The sequence below is a fragment of the Nyctereutes procyonoides genome, unplaced genomic scaffold, assembly GCF_905146905.1.
Source record: "Nyctereutes procyonoides isolate TBG_1078 unplaced genomic scaffold, NYPRO_anot_genome, whole genome shotgun sequence".
NCBI lineage: Eukaryota > Metazoa > Chordata > Mammalia > Carnivora > Canidae > Nyctereutes > Nyctereutes procyonoides.
Genome location: NW_026575034.1, coordinates 18,937,501 through 18,963,326, shown reverse-complemented (window position 1 = coordinate 18,963,326; position 25,826 = coordinate 18,937,501). Strand labels below are relative to the sequence as shown.

At 50.6% G+C, this 25,826-nt stretch overlaps 1 protein-coding gene across 5 annotated transcripts in view; it reads right to left on the bottom strand.

Annotated features, from left to right (window-relative positions):
• LMO1 (LIM domain only 1) overlaps positions 1–23,956 on the bottom strand; it is a 52,640-nt gene extending 28,684 nt beyond the window's left edge. Inside the window, exons 1-2 of one of the 5 annotated variants that reach the window (XM_055317687.1) lie at positions 23,815–23,956; positions 7,115–7,374 (exon numbers count right to left, since the gene is read on the bottom strand). In XM_055317687.1, the coding sequence (XP_055173662.1) occupies positions 7,115–7,139 (25 nt within the window). In that variant the 5' untranslated portion in view covers positions 7,140–7,374; positions 23,815–23,956. Of the gene's footprint in view, positions 1–7,114; positions 7,375–11,608; positions 11,726–12,786; positions 12,825–23,814 lie in introns of those variants that run through there. The other 4 variants (XM_055317688.1, XM_055317690.1, XM_055317691.1 and 1 more) reach the window with 4 other exon arrangements.
• Positions 23,957–25,826: the final 1,870 nt, after the last annotated feature.

The following is a 25,826-nucleotide window of genomic DNA, read 5'->3' as shown; positions in this document are numbered from 1 at the left end:
TAAATCACTGACTTACAGATTCAAGAGCTAAACGGATGCTTATTGTTTGGAGCCTCTGAGTTTGGGGGTGGCTGGTTATGCAGCAGTAATTTACTGATACACGTGCAGAGCATGATGCCTCACTTTTAAGGGTTCAGTGAAACGATAGCAAGTGTGTTTATATGAGCCCTAAAGAGTGAGAGGCTAAAGCCAAAGAGAACACACTGTATCTGTGCAGGAACAAGGTCACCCCACAGAGGCATGAGGCTTCCTGGTCTGTGTGTACACAGACATTAGGTGCCACTTAGGCATTGCTCCCATCGCAGAGATGTGAAAACTGAGGCGCAGTGAGTTGTCTGGAGTCCCAGAGCAGTCAGCTGGGACTAGCACCCGTGTGTCCTGAATCATGCCGGCAGGCTGTATGTGAAGACAGTAGGCCAGTCAAGAAGGCTCAGTGGGGAAGAGGCAGGAGGTAGGGGCTAGTGACCCAATCTGACCAGCAGGCCTGCACTCTGGGGGATCTGCCTCTGCAGCCTGGACCAGCCTGCTCACTCCTCTCACACCACCTGCTTTGAACTTGCCCCAAGTTGTGTCAGCCACCATGGACTCCTGCCTTAGATAAAACACAAAATGATTACGATCCAGCAAGAGACCAGCTTGTTGCTAGGTAGGGTGGATCATGGCTCTGAGCGTGGCCTGGAAGGGTCCATAAGAGGCTTTGGTCACCCGTACTCTCCCGCAAGGCCAACTGCAGGGGAGAGGGCTTGCCAGGCAAGGGGCACAGCAGGAACGAGAGCACAGTGGCAAATGCCGGGGTCTGCCTGGAACACCAAAGCGGGGGGGCCGTGTTAGACCTGTATGGCACAGTGAGCGTGGCAGCAGGTCTCAGGCACAACGCTGGAGTAGCACATGCGGGGTCCCTGGCTGTAGTGAGAACCAGGAGAAAGATGCCAGGTGGGATGGGGGAGAACCATGGTGGCAGAACAGGAAGAGGTGGGTCCAGAGCCCCAGATGAACGCAATCCATTTGTGTGCTGATAAATGCTTAACAATTGGCATTTATCTGAAAATAAGCCCTTATTTGTAGTGTTTGCCAATTTCCATGGTGTTAATATTCCCACCATGGCTGATTTCCAGCTACCAATGCGATGCCACTGAGCTCGGATTTGGGAAGAGATGTGTGAAATCAGCTCTTGTAGGCCAATACAAGTTGACTCCACTGGGGTAGCCCCATCCCAAGGGCAGACCTGCCAGGAAAACTCAGTCTAACAGCTCCGTGAACAGTTAAGCCTGAGGGTGGGAGGATGCCCACCACGCCTCAGTGTCCTTCCACTACGGGCAGGGTGGGCGGGCAGGATGGGCTTCACGCCACATGCACCTCCGGGGCTGCTCTCGTCCATGAAAACCGAGGTCAGGTTAGTGCCCGTCAGCACCTGCCAGGAGGACTTACGTTTGAGGACAGAAGCCTGTCCTGCGCGCTGTCGGTAGGCTGGCTAGGGCCACAACTGGGATGCTCAGACTTTTCTACCATCCAGCCTCATCAGGCCCGGAGGCAGGGGTCAGAGGGCACGAAGCTGGGCACAGAACTCAGATGCCAAAGTTCTGGGTTCCCTATATAACCCTGGCTAACTCTCCTACCCGCTTTCAACCTTGATTGTGCCCCTAGAGATGGAAGGGCTTGCAGAGAGTGGTCCTGGAGGCCTCTTCTATGAAGCTACCTGCCTTGGGGATCTGGACAGTGATAAGGAGTGAAGTCAGCCTGCTTCCTGAACTTCAGTGGTCATGACAGATAAACTGGAAGAGGGAGAGTGAGTGAACAAGGTAGTAAACAGGCACCAGACTGGGCACCAGATTATTTGATCATACTGTCATTGTGTGGAGAACGATGTCACCCTGCACAGGCATGAGGCTCCTGGCTGATCAAGTGTATACATGGACATTTTCGCATTTAATCCTCACTAGCCGTCCAACCAGTCAGGTGTGGTGGTTCTCATGGTAGAGATGAGATGGTATAAGGGCAGAGTGACCTCAATGCTGGGCATGGAGCACAAAACCATATTGGAGGCGTTGGACCTGGTGGATCGCGGAGGTAGCAGCCAGTGCATTGTACCTGGCATGCTATGGTACCAACGCCCTTTTCTCTAACTCCCTTCCAATCTCCTAGCACTCCTGATCAGGGTTCCTCTGGTCCCTGGAGGTGGATCTGAACAACAGCCTTGGCCCACTGGCTACTTGGGGGCAGCTCTGCCCCCTGCATGGATGCAGCTCTAGAGGGGGCCCACACTTACTAAAGACCCCAGCATAGCTTGGACATGCCCCCAGTAGGCTCCCCAGCTCTGTCTTCTGCTCAGAGAAGGGCCTGGCCCCATCCAACCATGGCCACTTCCCAATTTTGTCAGCGGTATACCCGCAGCCCCCTGCGCCTCGGCCAGGCCTCATGTTCCTCTGCCCATGACCACAGAGGGGCGGCCGCCAACGCTCGCTGGCAATCATCCATCTGTTCCAAGGGAGAGAGACCAAAATAGATCTCCTCTTGGTCCTGTTCACAAATGGGGCCTGCTGGGAGGTTCCTCAAATGGAAGTGGGTGGGGCAGCCACCGGGTCTGACTGTGGGACACTGGCTGGGGTGGGGAATTGACTCTCTGAGGGATGAAAGGCAGGACCCAGCTCTAGGAAAACACACGTTTCCATGTGCTAAAAGCATCTTTATGGGACATGTTCCGAAAGAGAAAGACAGTAAGAGAGAAAGGCAGCCACAGAGGCCAAGTGAGTGGCCACATCAGCGCCAAGCCTCGGCACGCAAAGGGTGAAGCTTTTAGGCGAGCAGCGGCCAGTGATCTCAGCTTCCCCCAGTCCTAATGCTCCTGAAAGGCTCTCTCCCACTCCCTGTAATTGGGCATCAGTAGTTAATGCAGTATTGACTGCATTACACGCTCCCGTGCCTCCCCTCACTAATGCCAATTGCATCACCTTGTACAGTCACCGGCTTGCTTAGCCAATAGCCGTTAAAAGCAATCCAAATCATGAATCATATGGGAAACTTTTAGCAAGACACTGCCATCCAAGGAGACAATTTACAGTTGAGTTAATCTGGGTACATTAGCGAGACATGGATTCTGGACGACAGACCAATTTATGTTGTTTCCCTGTCCCCCCCCCCCGCCGCCCCCGTTAGTGTTCTGTGTGGGCAAATGAACGGAAGAGCAGGGAACAGACAGGCGCACCTGCTTCTTTACCCAAGGCTCTGGGAGGGGGTGAGGGAGACCCATCTTTATAGGCTCTCTGCCTGGCTGAACCAGGGCAGGAAGGGTAAGCAGCTGTACAGGCTGCTCAAGATACGTGAAGCCTTGTTTCCAGCAATGAGGAGGTAGCTGCTGCTGGGGCTGGCATGGCAGCTACAGATGGAGACCATCCTCTTCTAGGCCTCAGGCAAGTGTCAGACCTGGTCCCCCACCCTGCCCACCTCACAAGGCTTTTACGAGTCCTCAGCAGGCAGCAGTGCCTCCTGGGCTCTGACTTCCTGCAGACCCACTGGGGTCTCTGGCATGGAAAAGCATCAGGGCCCAGTCCCTGCCTCCATCTCTGGGGCCAGGAAGGTCCCGGCCACACTGTGCTAGGAGAGACCCCCAGGACTCTTTGCAGTCCAGGGCACGATGGGATAGCCCAGGAGGTCCTGCTGATGGCTGAGCAAAAGCTGGTCCGTACCCAAGAATAGCCAAGAGCCCGCCCTGACAGATCAACCAGGTCCACTGTGGAGGCCACACTCGTAGCGGTCATTAACAATTGAAGACTCGCTGTCTGGCCCTCGTCAGTCCAGCTCCACTCTCCTTAGGCAATTTTACTTATTAAAAATGCTCTAAGAATCATGTCGGTGTTTAGTTCTACAACCTGCCTGCTGTTTCCTGAGGTCACCCCAGTTTTCCTATGGGGCCTTTGCAGAGGCAACTTACCTTCTCCAGCATGCCCCTGGGGGCACTCCAGCACCCACAAGAGGGGCCCTCAGCAACCTCTCCTGCCCAGTCCCCTGCAGCCCAAGTCTCTCACTGTTCTTGGAGCTGCTTGGACCCTCTGCTGTCTGCCTCTACTCGAGGGCCTCTTCTCCAAAGGCCTGAGGACTAATCCGGCTCTCAGGGCTCAGGGCAGTAGCTCTCTTCGCTCCCCTGAGACTGCAGGCCTCCTGAGAAGGCCCATGGCCTAGTGCTTGCTCAGGCACAGGTGCCAGGGAAAGAAGGGCTATTTCTCTGGGAAAGTTGGAGCAGAGCTTCCTTTGCTGACAGGCAGGCCCGACGGCATTTAGAAAGCCCGGACCCTGAGTTCCAGTAAAGTGGAGATGGCTAGGCCAAGAGCAAGCGTCCAAATGAAAGCAATTAATCTTAAAACCAGAAGTTTAACCATTTGCAAAACAGATCTTTCCTCTCTGTGGTGGCCCTTCACTGCTCGACCTAATGGATTACTTTATTAATAATGCACTGTGCTTAAAAGCAAAAAAAAAAAAATTTTTTTCTGACGATTCAATACTTCAGAAAGTCTCTTAAACCCGTTGCTACGGCAAAGCGATTGATATTTTATTATCTTTCAGAAGTGCAACATGAAAGCCCTGCAGCCCAGCAGAGCAAGAGCTTTGGTCCTCGGCAGCTGGCAGACCTGACTTCAACCAGAGGAGCCCCGGCCTCTTCCGACAAGATGCTGTCAGGTGGAGAAAAGGCATTGGGGGTGGTTAATAAGAGCCCCGAGTCCCTGCTGCAGCCAGACAAAGGGTGCAGTGCTGCATCCCTGAGGGACATGCTTCTTGGGGGCCCTGGGGGCCAGGCTGCCACCTAACCTAGATGGCCACCTGCTGAAAGGCTATAAGTGCCAGGAAGAAATTAGGCAGCAGGCTCCGAGGGACAGGTGAGTGGATCCAGAGCCTTTCTCTCTTCCCCAATTGAAGGGGCCACCTTTAGGGCTTCCTGGAATTAGGGGAGGTGAGACTCTAATGGGGAGCAGGGAGGGTAGATTTATGAGCCAAAAGAATGCTTTGGAGGACATAGCTGGGCTAGGCAGGGCAAGAATCAAATGGGTCCTCTGGGCCCCAGCTGTCTACCTGCCTGATGCTGTTAGGGGCCCCAGAGCCCAGTGGTATGAACTGTAGGGTGCACCATATTGTTAGACTGAACAGAGTGGGGGGGTCCGAGGGGCAGCATGAGCTCTTCTCTACAGATCTGGTGGGGACTAGGGGAAACACATACGCCCAGGGTGGCTGCGATGTACTGCAGTCTGGAGGCAGGAGACTGGAGGCTAAAATGACCTCCAGATACCTATTCCTATTCCGAGCTCATCTGAATTGGAAAATCTTGAGTATAACAGAGCTCAAAGGAACTCTGTGGTGCCTACACAGAGTATTGCCTAGGTGAGTGGTGGTGGGGACATCTTGTTGCATGAGACCAATCTCCCCGCCCAAGGCCTTCCTTGTATAGGGCCTGGGTTTCCCCATTTCTGGCTTGGGCCTGGGGAAGCCAAGGATGCCATATAATGCCATGGGGCTGCAGACATACCCTGAGTTCCACGGGTTCCCGGTCGGGAGAGTACCTCCACACACCAAGGAAGCACCCTCGGCACTGGCTTCTGCAAGCCCCTCATTTTACCAAGAGAGACAGCGTGAAGCCTAGCTCTGCACGTGACTGGTCTGAGAGAACCTGGGGAACTTGTGACAAAATGCCTCCTGCCTCCTGGTCTGGCCTGACCGGGTCCTTCTCCTTGTCATTCTATACAGACCTGCAGAAGCCTAGTCCTCTGACAGCCCACATACAGATCCTGGGGGGCCCTGAAGAGATAAGAGCATACTAGAGATGGAGGTCGCACCCCAGCCAGCCCCTGGCAAATGCATTCTTTTGCCCAGAAGCACTTAGTTCTCCCTTTCCTCTGTTACTACATACACGCTGAGAAATAGCCTTCATGGGCTTACGGGCCACATGCCACCCCCCAGGCCAGACACTTTAAATGCCCCTCCCTGACAGAGGTCTCACAGGTGGTGGGGAGCCTAGGAGCATCAGCATGTGGCAGCAGTGAAGCCCACAACCTGTGTGACCTTGAGCGAGTCATTTAACTTAAAATTTCACCACCTGCCCACGTCAGTAACATCACTGACCCACTGGGCAGAGGGCACAGGCTGAGGGCAGACTCACTAGTAGAAGGTCGGAGAACGGCCACCACAGTCAATCTAAGAGGATTCCTGGTGACACACTGCAAATCCACCTTCATAGTTCCTTACCAGGAGAAATCCGGGGACAGTATGGGTCCCAGCAATTACTCCCTCATCTCCCTACAACACGAACACACCAGGCCACCCTCACCTACAGGGCAGGAGGGCCGGGCCAGCCAGGGAGCTGCTACGGGTTGTCCCCTCTGGGCTGCGTTTGGGTCACCACCGGGCACCCACTTGGCTTTACCCTCACGTGGGCTGGGTTGCCCCAACCTCTCCTAAACATACCAGGACACTTACTGCAGGGCGCTCGCAGTCAGAACCACCTGCTAGAGGCCTGCAGCGACCACGGGGCCCCCTGCTCTGACCTCTGGGGCGCACCGAGCTCTCGACCAGGGCAGGTCCACGCCTCTCTCCAGGGCCTCTCCTACCCGAGCCAGCGCGCTGCTGGCCGGTGGCGGGACACTTTCTTCCTCGAGGCCAAACTCCCGCCTGCGCGCTCCGGGGACGGGAGACAGCGGGCCAGCAGGGGGGGCGGGGGGCGTCTGTCTCCTGGAAGGGCCGCCGGCCTTGCCCTCGGCCGCGCCCCGGGCACCCCGGGGCGAGCACGGGCTTCCCGCGCTGGCTGCGGGCTCCGGCGTGCGGGTCTCCCGAAGCCCCCGATTCGCTCGGCGCTATTGGCTCCTCCGCTTCCCGGGCCGGCGCGAGGGAGAAGGCTGCGGCGAGACGAGCCGCCGCGCTGCACCGAGCGAGCGCCGCTGCGCCCAGGTCCGAGGGGCCCGCAGCCTGCACGCGCCCGCGCTCCGCCCGCCGCCGGCTCACCCCCCCCCGCCCCCCCGCAGGCCCGGCACGGCCCCGCGTGTGTGCGCCCGCGCCCGCGTCCCGGCGTGTGCTCCCGTGCGCCGCGGCGGAGGGCGACGGGGTGCGGGGCGTCGGCCCCCCGCCCGCCACCTACCGTCCTCCTTGTCCAGCACCATCATCTCGGGCGCTCCGTGTCCAGCCGCAGCTCGGCTCGGCCGGGAGAAGGGCGCCGACTCCGGGCGCGCTTCGGCGGGGCGGCCGCTCCTCGGGCAGCGAGCGGGCTCTAATTACCCGCTTGTCCGGCTCTTAACCTAGATTGCACTCAGCTAGAATTACATTCAGGAGCGAAGCACTTCGCAGGTACAAAAGCAGTCTCACCTACTTTTGTGCCTCAGAATTGCAAGGAACTACGAACTGCAATTTAGAGAGAGAGGGAGAGAGGGAGAGGGAGAGAGAAGGGGGAAGAGAGGATCAGAGCCGTTTCTTTGATTCTCACCTTCTAAATGGCTCAATTTGCCCAGTATAATCTGTCTTAATGTAATTGCATTTGATAGCTCATAACCCTGGCTCTGGCAACGACACAGCTTTCAGCCTCATAAAGTGTTTTCCCCTCGGATTTAATCTGAATCTCAATCTAAAATTATATTCAAAGAGATGGGGAATCTCGGCGGCCGTCTCCCGCTGCCTTTCTCCCTCAATGTATGAGGTTTGCACTCCTGCTACTGAATAAATGCACACATTTCCCGACGCCCCCCTCCCTCCCGGGTTAATGGGGAGTGGAGACGCGCGGCTGCCCGGCTCCGCAGCGCCACCTGGAGGTCGCCCGGCCCCTGCTCGGCGCGTGGCTCCGCGGAGCACCCCGGGTCCTCATCCCAGATACTTGTCCGCTGGACCACCCTCGTCTTCCACTGCCACGCCCTCAGCCTTGGTTCCTGACCCCCCTTCCCACCTCGGGGATCTTTCTCTGATCTCGGACCTTCCCTTCCTACCTGTTCTGCCGGAGGCTCCTGGTTTGCTTCCCGGACTGTTTGGCAAAGTTAACCCTCTGCAGGGTACAAACTCTCCCACTCGAGTCTTCCAGCACAACCCTCACCCTAGCAGCCCCGTCCTCCCCGAGAGCATCCTAATTCCACAGGGAGCAGGATGCTGTCTCAGCTTCTCTGAGAAGTACAGCATGGCCTTGAAGGTTTTTCTCATTCCAAAACTATTTACTGAGCACGTATTATTCTAAGGCACTGGCGTTACTGCATGTACTACCCTAAAGCACTGCGGATATTACCGAGTTGAAAATTCTTGCCCTGTAACTCAGGAGTTAAGGGGAGACAGCGTCCATCTCCCCTCCTCCTGAACCCCAATTCTCCCCCAAGAGCCTTGGGGCTAATGCTCAGGCTGCGTACTCTAGGAAGGCCACTCTAAAATACCAAGAGTTTGTTTTTTTCTCTCTTGACAGTCACAAGTTCCAAGAAGGGATGGAAATATTAACTGATTTTCTATAGGCCAAGGAAGGCTTCAAAATAGATGTGTCAGAGGTTCATCCCTGGCAGACACTTCTGAGGACTAGACCCAAGCAAGGAGAAGGCAACGACCAGCAGTTGGGATTTCATCCCGTCTCTGCCTATGACTAATGGTGGACCTTATCAAATCACTTTGGCTGGGCCTCAGTTTCCCTGTTTGTGAAGTGGGGCACCTGCTGTCCAAGGTTCCTGCAGGGATCAGATGAGCTAGTGTACGTGAATGTGCCTTGTAAACCATGGCGTCCAACGATGGGGGGAACTTACTGAGTATAAATGAGACCTGGAGGCCAGGCTGTGCCCGGTAAGCCCCGGGAGGCCCCAATGCAGGGTGCCTGACAGGAGCAGGAATGGGCGAGTGGGGCTGCAGCCCATCTTCCTCTAGCCTAAGCGGGGAAGTCAGGCTTTAAGAAAACAGAAGAGAGGCTGCTTCTAATGAGATGCCTCATCTGCAGCTCAGAGGGTTTCGCTTTCCCCTTCATCTTGAATACTTAATCCTAATAGTCCTTGAGTATATTTGATGTTAAATATATCATTTTGCTCAGCCTCACTGTCCCTTAGGACTGCGAGCTTGATCTCTCCCCTGCCACTGCAGCCAGACTATACCCCGAGGGTCTGAGGGAGGCTTTGGCACTGTTGCCATTGGCACGTTTAGTACCAACCCCTCACCCCAGCCTGAGCTGAGGGGCCAGACAATGTCACAGGCAATAGGCTGACAGGCCGGCAAGGGGTAGCTTCTTGCTGTAGATGCCTCTGTGCTCCCGGAAGGCATTCACTCCACAAGGCCTGTGGCTTTACTCTCCAGTTCCAGGGCAGCTTCTCCTCTCTTTCAAGGGTCTGTCCCTGACCCACAAACTGGGACTTGACTAGCTGAAGGCACTTGTCCACTCTCTTGTTCATGTGTCAGGCTTGGGGCTCTGTCCCTACAGCAGCTCCCCCCAGTCTCCAAGGTACCAATTAGCAGCCACCCAACTGGCATCCCTCTAGGGAGTCAGGGACCCTGTGCCCCACTTCAGGGACTGGAGCAGGCCTGGGGTGCTGAGCCATGGGCTAAAGAACCAGGTAGGGTATGTCAGCAGGAGATCACAGCTGTGTGTGAAGGGCTGCTTGTGTCCATAGGCAGCTCTCTGTACCCCCAGTTGTGAGCACTGAGCTCCCACGGTGATCTGGAATAAGGCCTCCACAGAGGCCTTCCACTTGATAGAGCTACACAGCAAGCCTTGAAACGTTTAAGTGACTTGAGCTCTTAGCCTGGAAGGGGCCTCCCAGGTGGACAGAGCTAGACACGAGCATTCAGCATCCACCCTCTCAGCTCATGGGGAATTGCTGGGCAGGCAGGTAACTCCTGTGCCTGGGGCCCCCACCCAAGCTGCCTCCAGGTCCAGGATCCCCTGGGGCTAGGGGAGGTAGTTTGCACCCAACACAGTTCATGGGCAATGAGCATGCACGTACCCTCAAGTCAACATTGCCAAGAGTGCTCCAGAATGTCCTTGAAATGTCTCTGAGGTGAGGAGAAAGGAGGTGCTACCAGCTGCCTTTCAAAGTTCTGGGCAGGTCCTAGCAGTTTGTCGCTGCACCTGGCAGGAAAGTCCTGAGGAAGGGTTCTTGCACTGGGTTTGGGAGGTGTGTAGGGGAAGGAGACTCTTTGCCCCAGGGCCCAGGCAGACCAGATATTCCAGAACAGTGGTGGCTATCAGATGTGCCTCAGCCTGAGGGCCCTGCTTCCAACACAGTACAGCTGTCTCCAAGATGGGGTTACAAGCTGGCTTCACAGGTGACACTCACAGAGGTATTTGGACTGACAAGGGCCCCTTCCCTGTGGCAGCCACAGCTGAAAGGACAGAGTGACCCTACAGATTTTGCAGTACAATCAGGATGTCTGCTGGCCAAGTTCACATGTCCTGCCGTGCCCCCTACTAACAACACAAAGGCAGCCTAAACACAGGAATTGGCAATCAGCTAGAGTGCAGAAGTACACAGTTGACAAACTTTCCTCCTTTGGTTTCTGGAAGCCCTTCTAGGAAGCTGCAAATTAATATCTGTTAGACCTGGTGGAGGCCAAGGCCAAATCTGCACCCCGGAAAGCAAGTCTCTCCCTCCCTCCTGATGAAGGCCAATCCACCCCCTGCTCTGAGAAGGTTGTGGATGTAGGCTGACCAACTGTCTGGGTTTGTCCCAGCACCCAGGGGTTTCCCAGGAGGCAGGGCTTTCTGTGCTAAAACGGGATGGTTCTGGGCAAACCAGGACAGTTGATGACCACAGTGGGAGATGGTAGGCTGGGACAAGGGACCAGCGGGGCCAGAGAGAAAGGTCAGGCAGCCGGGCCCTTCCCTGTACACCAGCAGCTGCCTCCCAGCCTCAAATTCTCCCAGCCTCCCGCACCAGGGCTTCATCCTCCAGGCGCTAAGGAACTGCCTTCGCCCCTGGGGATGGTCCCATGGGGCAGCCTGGCTGTATATTCTCGAAGCCTTGGTAGTTACGATGGGAAAGCTGTGAGTTGGACTCAGATTTTTTTGGGAGTCAAGCTTACTCATGCAATTTAGGGGCTGGGGGGTGCTCTTTTTGAGAAAAGGAATACACGGCTGCCAACACCAAGTGACCACGGAAGGACTACGAAGCTTAAACTTCATTAGCTTCAAGGTAAACCCGCCCCTGACATCCTGAGTGCGGGCCCGACCCTAGCCCGCAGGGCACCTCCCGGCGCGCTCGGCTGGGGGAACCTTGCCAGGGGTGAAGCAATGTCACCCGCCCCGCAGCTACGAAGTTCCCGATCCGAGGGCCCCCGGGGCCGGGCCGCTTTGCCTGCAGGTGCCCTGGGGGTCCCCCGGGGGTCCCCCGGGGGGAGCCGGTCCGCAGTCGGGGGCGGCAGGGGGGACGGGAAGCCCGGGGGCTGCGGGCACTGCGGGCGGCCGCGGCGCGGGTCGCAGAGGTGCCCCGGGGTCTGCGGGACGGCGAGAACCGGAGGGAAAGTTCCCGGCCGCAGCGTGCGGGGCCGGCGGGCTCGCGGCCGCCCGGGGACTTCCCGCGCCGCCGACCGGCCCCCTGCGGCGGAGCCTGGCTCCCCGCGCTCGCGCCCCCGCCCCCCCCCCGCGCCGCGCTTCCGGGAGACGGCCGGGCCCGCGCCCCGCTGCACCTACCGTCCTCCTGCTCCAGCACCATGGCTCCCCGGCGGCGCCAGCCCGCGCGGGCCGAGGATGCGGAGGGGCGCGCGGCTCGGACTCCGCCGCCGCCCGCCGGCCTGCGCCGCTCCCGCCGGCCCCGCGCGGGCTCCGGGCTGCGGGCTGCGGGCTCCGGGCTGCGGGCTCCGGGCTGCGGGCTCCGGGCTGCGGGCTCCGCGCCCCGCGAGCGGCGGCCGGGGACGGGGGCGGGCGGAGCGGCGCCGGCAGCTGAGCCCCGCGGGCAGGGAGCGCGGGGGCGGGGGGGGGGCGCGTCCGTCCGCCGCGGGGTCGCCGGAGCCGCGGTGCAGCGCTGCCGGGGCCGGAGCCCGAGCCGGAGCCGGAGCCGCGGGAGCCGCCGGAGCCGCCGGAGCCGCCGCGCACGGTTCTCCGTCCGCGCGGGCCGCGCTGGCCTCTGCCGAGTGCAGCCTGCGTTTCCCAGGGCCCCTCAGTTCCCCTGTTAATTAAATCAATTCATTATGCTCAGATCTGATTAGCGGCCCTTCCCCCCTTTGAATCAATTATTCAATACACAAACATAATTGCTTGGGCCAGAGGTGCCCGCCATTAGCTTATTTAACTCCAAGGACACTAATTACCCGCAGGGCACGGGAACTTTTCTCATTAATTCTGACAAAACACAAAAGCACAGCCGGAGAGTGTGCGTGTGAGCAGCGCGGGCGTGTGTGTGCGTGTGTGCGCGGTGACCCAGGCCAGAGGGGGGCTGTGCGCGAGCGCGGGTGGCAGTGGAGTCCGGGGCCGCGGGGGTGAGTGGGGCCCGTGCGCGTGGCCGTCGGGGATTGCGAGTGCAAGGGGCTGGGCGTGGCTGCGGGCCGGGGGGGGGGGGTGCGGGGGTGGGGGGTGCTGCGGGCCGGGGTTTGACTCCCAGCGCGGGGACCGTGGGATCGTGAGTGCTGCTGCGCGTGCCTTCGTGAACGTGGCCCCGTGGCTGCCGTGGCGGGCGCCCCATCCCCTTTCTGTTTGCATAACTGCCCCAGCATTGTCCGCTGCACAGTCAGGACACGGGGGTACGCGCAGAACACAGAAATGCAGGATCAGGAAGTGATGGGGTGGTGTTTCTGCGGTTCGGGCTGTCCTTCCCCCCCACCCCGCCCCTCCGGCCACCACCGCGCCCCCCCCAGCCCACCCCCTCTTTAAACCTCAGGTTGCCATGGTCCCCTTCCTTGACGCATCTCGGTTCAGCCTCCCACCCCAACTCGCTCCACGCCTGCTTTTATCCCACAGCCCTCCCCACCCCTACCTCTGTCCCTATTTCCACAGGTGCCTGCCACCCAGGCACGCCCCCACCCAACTCCACCCACCCTTTGCCTAGTTCTTCCCTCCCGTCTGCGAGGCTGAGCGGAGGGTGTGTCTGTGGTTGACCAACTTCACATTTTACCTCCCAGGAAATCTCTATTGAGAGCGAGCGAGTATGAGAGCCCACAGAGGCAGGGACACAGAGGGTAATTGATTCCCCCAAATTAGGTTTCTGCTTTCTAAAGACCAGTATTGTTCCTGTTCTCAATGTGCACAGAGGTATTGAAGATTTCCTTTTTGTTTCCTCGGGCAATGAATGAGCTTAATCCATTTGGCTTTATAAATCAGGAAACTAATATTCGCTCCTTCCATAGCAGCTTTTTAAAAAATTTAATTGGTGGTGTGGGGGGGGGCACAGTTTGTCACCCTTATGCTGTCCCCAAGCCACCACTTATCAAAACACATTCTGACTGAGGGGTGGAGAGAAGGCTGGGAGGGGAGGTTGTGGGAAGGGGAGGCTCATCCTGATTCTCCCCACCCTCCTCCTCAGTGCTTGCACTCAGACCCACACAGTATCTGGAAAAGTTTGTGAAATGACTGAATTATACTCAGTTTGGTGAAGAAAAGGAGAACGTAGAGGTGCTTTTCAGAATGATCGTCTAAATCCATTACTCGCAATCTCCCACTAGCATTGAATGTAACCGTGTCACACCCAGGGGTGGCAAATCCTCATTCTCACCAACATGCACAAGCCGCTGGACACATCTTCCTGTTGTCAGGATCTGACCCTGCCACTCCCATTCTCAAAAATCTTCCATGGCTCTCCATTGTCCTTGCGACAAAACTCTAACTACTTATCCTATCATTTCAGGTCCTTCACACAATCTGAAGAAACCTCTGTGACACCAACACTACCCCTTGTTTCAGCTGACCTTTATTGATCTCCAGCAACTACCTTTACCCTCCTGCCCCTTCCTCTGGATTGCTTTACTGTCACTAAACAAACCCTGCAGGCAGGTTCCTGCAGGACTCCTCTCATGGAATCCCTCTACTTAGGAAGTCCTTGCCCACTTCTCAAAATCCTCTAAGGAAACAACGTTTCCGTGTTCTTCTAAATGGGTGTCTCTGTGTGAAGCCTGGGTTCCTGAGGGTGTGTGTGGATTATTTAGTTGAGGCCTGGGGGACACGATCAGCCCCTGAGGGGAGTGTTTAAATTCTCCCCTGGAGTGGAAGGAGAAATATGGTGTCAAGAGTCTACTCTGGCTCACTGGAGAAGATGGGAGCTGCAGAGGCGGGCCAGGAACTCTGCCTTCCAGAACTTCAGATACAAGAATGCCTCAGAAGGAGAGACACTTGGGCATCTTCCCTTCCCACTCCCCCACCCCACCCCGCTTGCCCTTCAGGATCTCAGGATCAGAACCCAGGAACATGCTTCCTCTGTCGGCCCAATATTTGGATCTGTTTAGTTCTCTGTGTGGCTAGGCCACTGCCCATGTTAGTGCCAGCTTTGCCTATACTAAGGCATCTAGCCAAGGGGGCAGGAGAGGGCTGCAAGACTGCCCTCTCTCTGCTTTCTAAGCCATGTGCCTGGTGTAGATCACACCCACTCAGAGAAAGCACCTTTTTCTAATCTGTGCAAAGGCACCATGTGGACTAGCATGGCCCTGTGATTGAGAAACTCTGCTTGGCCAGAGTTCACACCCAGAAAGGCCAGCCTGAGAGGTCCCTTAGCCACACCTGTACCCCCACCATCGCCCCTTCAACCAAGGCTCTGGTGAGCTCTTAGGAGACCATTCTCCGAGTTTTCATAGGGAAAAAGAGTTCAGAGAGCTTAACCATCACGGAGTGGTCAGGGATACTGAAACACTAGCCTAGAATGTATATGGGCCCCGAGCCCAGGGGAAAGACACTGAACTCTGACAGACCTACAATAAAGACTGAGGTTCCTAACAGGGACCATGTTGGAGGAGAGAGAGAGAGTGAAGTTCCTGGGAGGAGGTCTTCATGAAGGGACCAGACTGGACCACAGGGCCTGGAGTTTGGTGGGGCAGTAGTTCCAGGCCCAGTGCTAAGTGGGCCTGACCCACTCCCAAGCAGTGTCTTAGGAAGCAGAAAGCAGTGGTACAAGAGTCACTCAGGACCCATGGCTTTGCTATGGGACCCCCCCCCCCTCTGAAACAGCTGGTCACTAGAAGCAGGAGGTATCTTCACACTGGCTCAAAAAAGATGAACACAGCTAGAGTCAGCAGCTTGGTGGCCTTGGTAGCAGCACATGCGCAGAGTGGATGACAAGATGGCAGGAGCATCAGACAGCAGCTGTAATTATGTGGGAGGCATCTATACCTCATGCCCGTCAACCCTACCTCCCAAAGCTGGAACTGTTAGGGAGAAAGTGACTTCATCCACGATTCAAAATCTAATGGTGCCCAGGGTGTACATGTAAGCATTCTCGGAAGGTCTTACAACTTTCTGGAAAGGAGGGTCCTGAAGAGGAGAATCAGAAGATCAGAATTTGGGGCAAATTATTATAAACGTATGAGACCTGATAGTTGGTATTTATATATGGCTTCTATGTTCCAGCCTGTTTTAGCTACATGATGGGCATGAAGGGAAAGGCTGTGTGAGCAAGAATGAGCCTGAACAATGGTAGGGGAGCAACACCCACTGCCAGCTTTCCCTGGTGGCAGTGCAGCTCTGCAGGAGATGCAAAGGGTGCTGTATCAGGCAGATCGAAGGTTTTGGTTCCACTGCCCCTCCCTGCCTAGAGGGCCTCATGAGGCCATGCTTGCTCTCCCATGCTTCTATTTCCTCTCCTTTCCATCTCCCCAACCATCTGGTCCTCCTGTCCCATTCTAGTTTCAGCAGATGATGTCACCTCCTACCCGACTCAGATGAGAGAAGGTATCAGACAGGAAGGCCCTCCCCTTCCTGCCTCTGGTCTGTGTTCCTACCTTCTTTGTCAACATCTGCAATACACACCTGGACACATGCACCTTCCCTTCTGAAGCAGTAGCAAATATGGCCTTCCTCCTACCTGCGCCTTATTCCTCAGCATGGGCCCCAGCCTACCCACTACCACCTGTCAGGGTGTTCTGTTGGCTCTTCCTGTCCCCTTTGCTCTCCCCTTTCTCCTGGACCTTTCACCACAGCAGGCAAATAAACTCTAGTGTCTCATCTAAAACATGTGAACAAAGTCCCTGGATTATATACATCATTCTTGAGATATTTTGCTATCCATTCGCTTTTCTTATCTGAACTCCTTACCTCCCACTATCTCTGCGTTCACTCCTATCTGGTCCCCACAAGGCTTGCCAAGGTCACCAGTGACTTTATGTCATGAAGGGATTATTTTCAGGCCTCACTTGACCTGACCTCCCAGCATTTAATAATGTGTTTAATTCCTTCCTTCTTGAACATGATTTTTCCCTAGACTAACATGCTGTCTGAGTTTCCTCATCCCCCAGTGGATGTCCCCTTTTGTCTTAGCTATCGCCAGCTCTCCTCTTTCAGCCAATCTTTAGCTGTTGGCATTCCTCAGGACTGGGTCCTAGGCTGTCTTAGAACACTTTTCTGTGGGGCACCATCCATGGCTGCTGGTGTGTGTGACCTTCACTCAGGATCTCTCCTTTGAGTTCCACTCCAGTATTTCCAAATGCCCTCTTGATATCTCCACTTGGATGCCTTAAAGGCATCTTAAATTTTAAAATCTGAATTAAACTCTTGATATTTCTTCCAAAGTCTTTCTTCATCTTGTTTCAGTAAACCAGCCATTCTGTTCTTAATGCCAGAATTTCAATCGAGCCAAAAACAACAACAAAAAATGGTAAAAAGAAAAGAAGTAAAGCTAAGTATATCAAGTTATTACACTAACTGTGAAGATACCGCATTCCCCTAATCAAAGAACAGATTGTCGGGATGTCTGGGTGGCTCAGTGGTTGGATGGCTCAGTGGTTGAGCGTCTCTGCCTTCAGCTCAGGGCGTGATCCTGGGGTCTGTGACCGAGCCCCTGCAAGGAGCCTGCTTCTCCCTCTGCCTATGTCACTGCTTCTCTCTGTGTGTCTCTCATGAATAAATAAATAAATATATTTTTAAAAAAACGAGATTGTCAGAGTAAGTTCAAAAATAAAACACAGCCAAATGCTGTTTGCAATATACACCCAAACCAGGTGATGAGAATGAAAAGAAAGCCAAAGGGCAAAGATATCCCAAGCACATGCAAGCAGAGAATAGCAATGTTAATGTCAAACAAAGCTAACTTCCAGGCCCCAAACATGAGCTGCTTGGAAATGAAGAAATACTCTCTTAAAATTACTAGTGGATCAAAAATAAGATCAGGACTGAAATTGCAAATCATCTAGTAATGAAAAAGAGAACATAGAGTGCCATACAGAACTTATGGGACACAGCAGTAATTAGAGGAAAAAATATAGCCTTAAATGCTTTTAATATTAAACAACAAAGGACTAAAGCAAATGAACTTGGTATTTAATCTAAGAAATCAGAAAGAGAACAAACTAAGCCAAAACAACATAGAAGGATATTAATAAAGTCAAAACCAGAAATTAAATAGAAAACAAACTAATAATAGGAAAAAAATAATTAAAAGAAAAATTAAAACCCAAACTTGGTTCCTTGAAATGACCCACAAAATAGGCAAACCCGGATGGAAAAAAATAAAACACAAAAATATACAATATTATTGAGCCATAAAAAAGAATGAAATCTTGCCATTTGCAACAACGTAGATGGAGCTAAAGAGTATCAAGCTAAACAAAATAATTCAGAGAAAGACAAATACCATATGATTTCATGCATATGTCGGATTTAAAAAACAAAACAATGGAGCAAGAGGGGAAGAAAAAAAGAGAGAGAGGCAAACCAAGGAACAGACTCTTAACTATAGAGAACAAACTGGTGGTCACCAGAGGGGAGGCGGGTGGAGGGATGGGTGAAACAGGTGATGGGGATTAAGGAGTGCTCTCATTGTGGTGAGCACCTGTTGTTGTATGGAAGGGTTGAATCACTACATTGTACACCTGAAACTAATATTATGCTGTATGTTAACTGGAATCTGAATAAAAATTTTTAAAAAGAAAAGAGATATCACAGGTACAGAAAAGATTAAAGAATTATAACAATAACATGTGTAAGCCTATGAAAATACATGTGAACCACCAGGAAGTGGATGATTTCCAAGCAAAGTAGAAAATTAATAAAATTGAGTGTAGAAGTTGAAATTCTGAATAGGCCAATAAACAGAAGAGATTTAAAAAGAAATGAAAATTCTGCCATTAAAATATCACAAGACACCATATGATCCAGCAATTCCACTTCTGGGCATATACCCAAAAGAACTGAAAACAAGGTTTCGAAGAGATATTTGTACACCCATGTTCATAGCAGCATTATTCACAAAAGCCAAAAGGTAGAAGCAACTCAGGTGTCTTTCAATGGGTGAATAAATAATCAAAATGTATATATATACAATGAGACATTATTCAACCTTAAAAAGGAAGGAAATTCTGACACCTGCTACAACATGGATGAACCATGAGGACAATACACTAAGTGGAATAAGCCAGTCGAAAAAGACAAATACTGCATGATTCTGCTTATATCAAGTACCTAGACCACTCAGTTTCATAAAGACAAAAACCACTATTACCAGGGTCTGGGGGAGGGAAAAAAGGAGAGTTTTTGTTTAATGGGTGTAGAGTTTTAGTTTGACAAAATGATTCTGGAGATTGGTTGCACAACAATGTGAATGTGCCTAACATCACTGAACTCTACACTTAAAAATGGTTGAGCTGATAAATTTTATTTTATGTGCATTTCACCATAATTAAAAATAAAATAAAAATATCACAAGGCACAGACTATATTGAAAGTGAGTTTTATATCATCTTTAAAAACAGATGAGTTTTAATGTTATTTAAACTATTCCAGACAAGAGAAAAAGTTGGAAATCTTCCTAGTTTGTTTTATGAGCTAGCATTTTCTTAATTCCCAAACCTTATAAAGATTGAATTTAAAAAGAAAGAAAATTCACAGAGCAGTTTAAATGCAAAATCCAATATAAGATGTTACCTAACTGGATATGGGAAAACTATCAAAAGAATAATACACTATATAAGGGAGAGTTTATTTTTTAATACTGAAAACAACATTCAGCATCAGAAAATCTATCAATATAAGTCACTATACCAACAGATAAAGGGAATAAAATATAAGTATAGTAACGGATGCAAAAAATCACTTGGTAAAATTGAGCAATTATTTCTAATCATATATTAAAACAGAAATAGAAGAAAACTACTTTGATAGACTGTTTACCAAAACCCAATAGTAAATATATAAACAATGACATTCAGAAGATATTTCCAGAAATTGGGAATAAGATGGGATGCTCATTATCATCACTATTGTTCGACATATTTTGGAAATTCTAACTAATTCAATAAGACAAGAAAATGAATTAATAAGAACAAGTACCTGGTTTAAAAAAAAGGATGAAAATATGCTTGTTTATAAATAATGTGATTATATATTGAGAAAATCCAATAAAACCTAGTTCAAAAGCTAGTAGGTTAATTAGATCATGGGGAAGGTAGCTAACACAAGGTAAACAGAAATATATATTTTCTCCCTAAATGCAAAGAGGTATTAGAAATAGAAGTAGAAATGTAGAATTAGAGAGGACTTTATTTTTTTTAAGATTTTATTTATTTATTCATTCATGAGAGACACAGAGCAAGCAAGAGACACAGAGAGAGGCAGAGAGACACAAGCAGAGGGAGAAACAGGCTCCATGCCAGGAGCCCGACGTGGGACTCGATCCCGGGTCTCCAGGATCACAACCTGGGCGGAAGGCAGCGCTAACCCACTGAGCCACCCAAGCTGCCCTAGAAAGGACTTTAAATGAAGAAACAGATCATCTGCAATACCTACAAAACTATAAAATATTCAGGAATAATTTTAAAACAAGAACCACCATCACAAAGTTAAAGCTCTTTGTTGAAGAAAGCCATGAAACCATATTGAAGGACATATAACAAGATCTGAATATATAGTAAGAGAGCCAGGTTTCAGACTTTTTCTCATAAAAGTCTGAAAACTTTCAAAGTTAATATATAGATTTAATGCAATTTCTCTTAGAATCCCAAATAAAAACAAAACATTTTTTAGAGCTTAAAAAAACATTTTTTAGAACTTAAAAAATTCCAGCTTGAAGTACATTTGAAAAATAAATATCTGAGGCTGGTTAAGAAAACACGAAAAGAAAGAATAGTTGGAGAAAACTTGTGTTATTGGATAATAAATTACACTACAAAGCCACTGTGATCTGAGCGGTAGGGTATAAAACCAAGGAATAGATCAGGGGAACAGAGAGCTGATAAATAGGTCCAAATGTAGAAAGGACTTTAACATACAATAAAAGTTGCATTTCAATTCATCAAAGAAAAAAATTAACAAATGGGACTACCATCTAAATAGACATTTCTCTAAGGAAGATCTAAGGAAGATATACAAATAAGCCAATAAGCACCTGAAAAGTTGCTCAACATCATTGAAAATATACATCAAATCACAGTAAGATAGCACAGTAAGATAGCTAGAATCAGAAAGTTGGATACTAAAAAAAAAGGAAAGTCAGATACTGGGACACCTGGATGGCTCAGTCAATTAAGCATCTGCCTTCCACTCAGGTCTTGATCTCAGGGTTCTGGGATTGAGCCGCTGCCAAGCAAGAAGCCTACTTCTCCCTCCCCTCTGCCCCTTACCCCTACTCATGCTCTCACTCTATCTCAAATAAATAAAGTCTTAAAATAAAAAAGAAAGTCAGATAATTACAAATGTTGATGAAGATGTGGAGAAATTAGAACTTATACACTGTGGGTGGGAATATGAAATGGAGCAGCCACTTTGGAAAACAGCCTGCTATCTCCTCAAAAGTTAAACAGGGACTCACCACAGAACCCATCAATTCCACTCCTAAGTATATAGACAAGAGAAGAGAAAACATAGGTCTATACAAAAATTTGTACAGTGTTTATGGCCACATTATTCATAATAACCAAACATGGGGGGGAAAACAAATGTCCATCTCCTGGCAAATGGTTATTCAGCCACAGAAAGGAATGAAGTATTGATATATGACACAAAATGGAGGAACCTTGAAAATATCATGCTGAATGGAAGAAGGCAGTCACAAAAATCCATTCATATGAAATGCCAAGAATAGGCAAGTCTATAGAGATAGTAGATGAGTGGGTGCCAGGGACTGGGAGTTATAGGGGGTGACAGCTAAAGATTTGGGGTTTCTTTTTGAGGTGATGAAAATGATCTGAAATTGTGCTTAAGCACCTATCTGTGAGTGGACTTGTGTTGAATGGGTGAATTTTATGGTATGTGAATTATATATCAACAAATTTGTCTTAAAAAATGGTGCTGGGGCATCTGGGTGGCTCAGTGGTTGAGTATCTGCCTTTGGCTCAGATTGGGATCCTGGGATCCTGGGATCCAGTTCCGCGTCAGGCTCCCTCCCCTTAGGGAGCCTGCTTCTCCCTCTGCCTGTGTCTCTGCCCCTCTCTCAGTGTCTCTCATGAATAAATAAATAAAATCTTTTTAAAAAATGGTGATGCCGTATCCATCTGAAAGAAACAAAAGGCATCCCTACCCCGCAAATATAAAGATTATGCTCCAAGTGAGTTAGAGATTTTAACGTAAAAATGAAACAATGAAAATCTTAAAAATTTTAGGGGGAAATATTGAATAGATTTGGATAATTTGAATAAATTTGGTGGAGACCTATAATAGTAACAAAAGAAAAGACATACTTGATTTGATTTTTGAAATTTCAATGACAAGGGATACCATAAACAAAGAAAAAAGACAAATGATATGCCAGAAAAATATTTGCAAAATATGTAACAGTGAAAGGGAAAACGTGCAAAGAATATACAAAGAATTTCTTTAAATTGTAAAGAGAAAAGACAAATGCCCAAGAGAAAAATGGAAAAATGGCCATTCTGGGAGGAGGAACTCTAAATGACCAATAAAGTGCTTTCCCTCATTATTGGCTGGGAAAATGCAAATTAAAGCAAAATTAGTTTTCATTACCTTAATTCATCAGGTTGGCAAAAAATTTTTAAAGAGTAAAATGGTCAGGTCTACTAAAAATTTGAGGAAATGGGTAATTTCATTTGTTGCTGAGCAAGTAACCTGGCACTCCCTATTAAAATTAAAAACGCACGTGCCTTTTGACCCAGAAATCCTCCATCAGAGAATATATCCTATGCAGGAAAAATCACCTGTATGTAAGGATAACCCTGTAACTTCTGCATTGTTTGTGGTGGCAGAAAACGAAACTATATGAATATCACCATCAATCGATGGTTGACTAAATCATCGTATAATCTCATGTAGAGTATCATGCAGCTCTTAAAACAGGAGTTAGAGCTAAAGCTACTGACTTGCAAAGGATGTCTGTGATGTATTCTTAAGTGAGAAAAGTAGGTTGTGGTAGCAAGTAATATCACCCCATTTAAAAGAAAACCTCTTTCTGGTGGACAAAAAGGAGGAGAAGATGTGTCTGGCTGCCCCTCTTCAGGCTATCAGTATGTTGACCTTAGCAGGGAAGAAGGGAAGGTGGGAATTAAGGGGAAAGTATTACCTTTCTTTATTGTACACTTTTAGAATCTTTTCATTCATCTGTGATTTAACAAAATTTGGAAATAAGTCAGAGTCAGTTTTGGCACTCTCTCCAATCACACAGTCCCTGCCACTGCCCTAGTCTGAGTGATCCTTATCTTTCGCACACTGCTTCAAGAGCTTATTGGCCTCCCTGCATCCACCCTGAGCCCCACTAATCCAGCCTCCATACTCCAGATGCAGCCAGGAGATATTTTTAAAATGCAAATCAGATTTTGTCAACCCATCCTCAAACATGTAATGGCTTCCTGTTGCTCTCCGCAGAAAGCCCCTGGTCTCTGTCTGTCCCTTGGCTCTGCATGCGCAGGCTTTCCCGAAGCATCTCCCACATCTCCCGTTACTGGTTACTGACACCCACCACTTGCTCCCACACTGCAGCAGATTGCCCTTGACCTTGTCTGAACCAGCACCTGCCTCAGGGCCTGCAGATATACAGTTTCTTCTGCATGGAATATTCTCCCTCTCCTCTTCATGGGGACCTCCTCTTGCTCACCTCTAAGATCTGGGATTTAATGTCACTTCCTTTCTCAGGGTGGCCTCTCCCCTCAAGACTAGGTTTAGACCTCCCTGTTACAGCCTGGCACAGCCCTCTGTGTTTTTCCTCCATAGCTCTTATCACAATGATCTAGTTAATTACATAGTTATTTGTATAATTATTTGTGTGACAGGGATAAAAGAAAAACTATTAAGCTGTAAGTGTTTGCATCTTCTCCTGCAGCCCCTGCTTTGGGAGAGAAATGGGTCAGACAAGAAGGCTTCTGGGGTCTAACCCAACTCTGAGACTCTGAACTTGTTCTTGCCCTCCTCACCCCACCATGCTCCCCACACCCCGCCCCCACCCCCAGTTGAAAGAATTTGCCTGACTCAAATATCTCCCTATAGTCTCTTATTTATCTAGCCAACCAACTTGTTCTGACAATTGGGCGATGCCAAAGCCCTTGGAGATGCTGGTGAGCTTGCAGGCTTCTCAAACCCAGCCAGCTAGAGTGAGGCACGGCTGGAGATGGTACTCTCCCAGTCTCCAAATGGCTTTACTTCTGCACCACCCACCCTTCAGAGACCCTTACCAAATGAACCTCTGGAGCCCAAAGGCCCCCTCTGAGGCCACAAACACTCCAGCAACCAAACCCTAGTTTGACCCATGGCTCCAGAACCTCAATCTGAGTCCTCATTTTTCATGATGAGGAGTCATTTGTACCCTCTCCCGCCATACTGATCACCTGTTCACTGAGGACTGGAGATTTGGAGCCATCCGGGCCTGGGTCTCAGGGGCCAGGTGTGTTCCCACAATGCTTCTGAGGCTGGTGCTGGTTCAGGAGCTTCATGAACTGCAACCCATTGGCCTGTGGGGCTGAGAACTGTGACTCACTCCCAGAGAACAGACTGTTTCCCAACAAGCTCACCAGAGTGAACACACCCACATGCAGGTGGTCCCCTTGGAGCAAGACTGCATGTCCCAACAGCACGCACATCTCAGAAGCAGTCCTGGATGCTACAGGCTGGGGCTGAGGTAGGTGGCGCTGGTCGGGGAACACTCCTGGTTGGTTTCCCCCAGTCTCTAATTGGGTCCTCCTGTCCCAACCCTGCCTCTAGATCAAAGAGGCCGAAGGGATTCCTCCTCACCCAGTGCCTGCCTGAGAGGTCCTGCCAACTCTCGAATGATACGAGGTTGGAGAAAAAAAGTGCTCCTGAAACACATAATCCTCCATGGCTATTGCTACCCAGTACCTGCCTGGGCTTTTCCAAGCCAGGCTTTGAGCTCTAACCCAAGCCACCCTTTATGGTGAATCATAGAAATATTTGAATCCTATCAGAGCTGGAGGTCGCAGCTGGCCACCACTCCAGAGTTTGAACTAGATGTGCCCAAGCCCAGCAGAATGAACCACCCAAGGCCTGGGTGGGAGGGCCATAGTCTGGGGACAGGCTGCTAATTCAAACCCTCAGAGTCTACAATACAGCCCTGTGGCCTCTCAGTCTTGGTGGGGACTGCTCAGGCCTGGACCTTGCTTTTAGTTCTGACTTCACGTCTTGTAGATCTCAGGCAACCCTTCCTTCCCGAGTGAGGCAGACCCCTTTGGTGTCCCTCAGTTCTCCCCACACAGCTGCCCAGCAGAAATTGTCTTTCCCATCTTCCCTTGCAAGTAGGTGTAGACAAGCTACTATTCTCATCCGTAGACAGGAGGAATTAAACCTGCTTTTGCCTCTCTGGCTCATAAGGAAGTTTTCTGTTTTCTCCCTTTCCCACAGGCTAGAATAGGGCACCCAGATTTGACTATGTCAAAAAGAACAGCACCCTAAGGACTGCAGGAAAACAAGATGGAAGTAAGCTGGGTCCCTGAGTGACCTCGTGGAGCAGCTCTCACAATCTGGACTTTTTATCACCTGTTATGAGAGAGAGAAAGAAAATTCCATCTTATTTAACCCATTGTACTTTGGGGTCTCTTAGTTAGAACAGCTTAGTCGTTTTCCCTAATGAACACACTGAGCCTAATTCCCAATTGATAAAATAGTCTCCAAGTTTCCAATTCCAGACTCTCCTTTGCCAGGTCCCTGGTTTCTGAGACTCTGCCCAGGATGGAAATCTCTGACTATTGGCCTAGAGCCAAGGCTGAGGTTTGCTGTACCTCCTGTTTCTTCCTTATTTCTGGAGGTTCCTTGATATTTACCTAAGAACCTGATGCTAGGAGAGATGAGGGAAAGGATATGCAAAAGTATCCAAAGTCCCCCCACCCCCTTTTTTTTGGCTGAGGGAGCAGCTGGACCCTGAGTCAAGGACAGGAAAATGAGAAGAGGCTGCTGCCTCTGTTGAAGGCTGCCTAATATTTCAGGACCTCCCTGATATGAGCTGAGTCAGGCATTAATCCTGACCTTACCCTTAGCCATTTTAGCCCAACCAACTGCTCCAATTATAGTGTCTCTAGCAGGACCCACCCCTCACTCTCCCTTTCTGCTAGTTGTAGGTCAGACTCTGAACTTGAAGATGTAATCCAGGCCTGTGGACACAAAAAGGTCAGGGGGCTGCTTTTCCCAAACTCCCTCCTGAAGGACCCCAGATGGTCTTTGCCTCAGGTGGCACCCTCCTACCTTATGCCTTGCCTGGGAGCCCCAGCAAGTTGGCTCAGGAACTCTTGGAGCAATATGATAACATACAAACTTATGCCCCAGAGGGTAGCCCCTAGTTCCAATCTAACCCAACCTGACCTTGAACATTTGCCTAGAGGTGATCCTAACA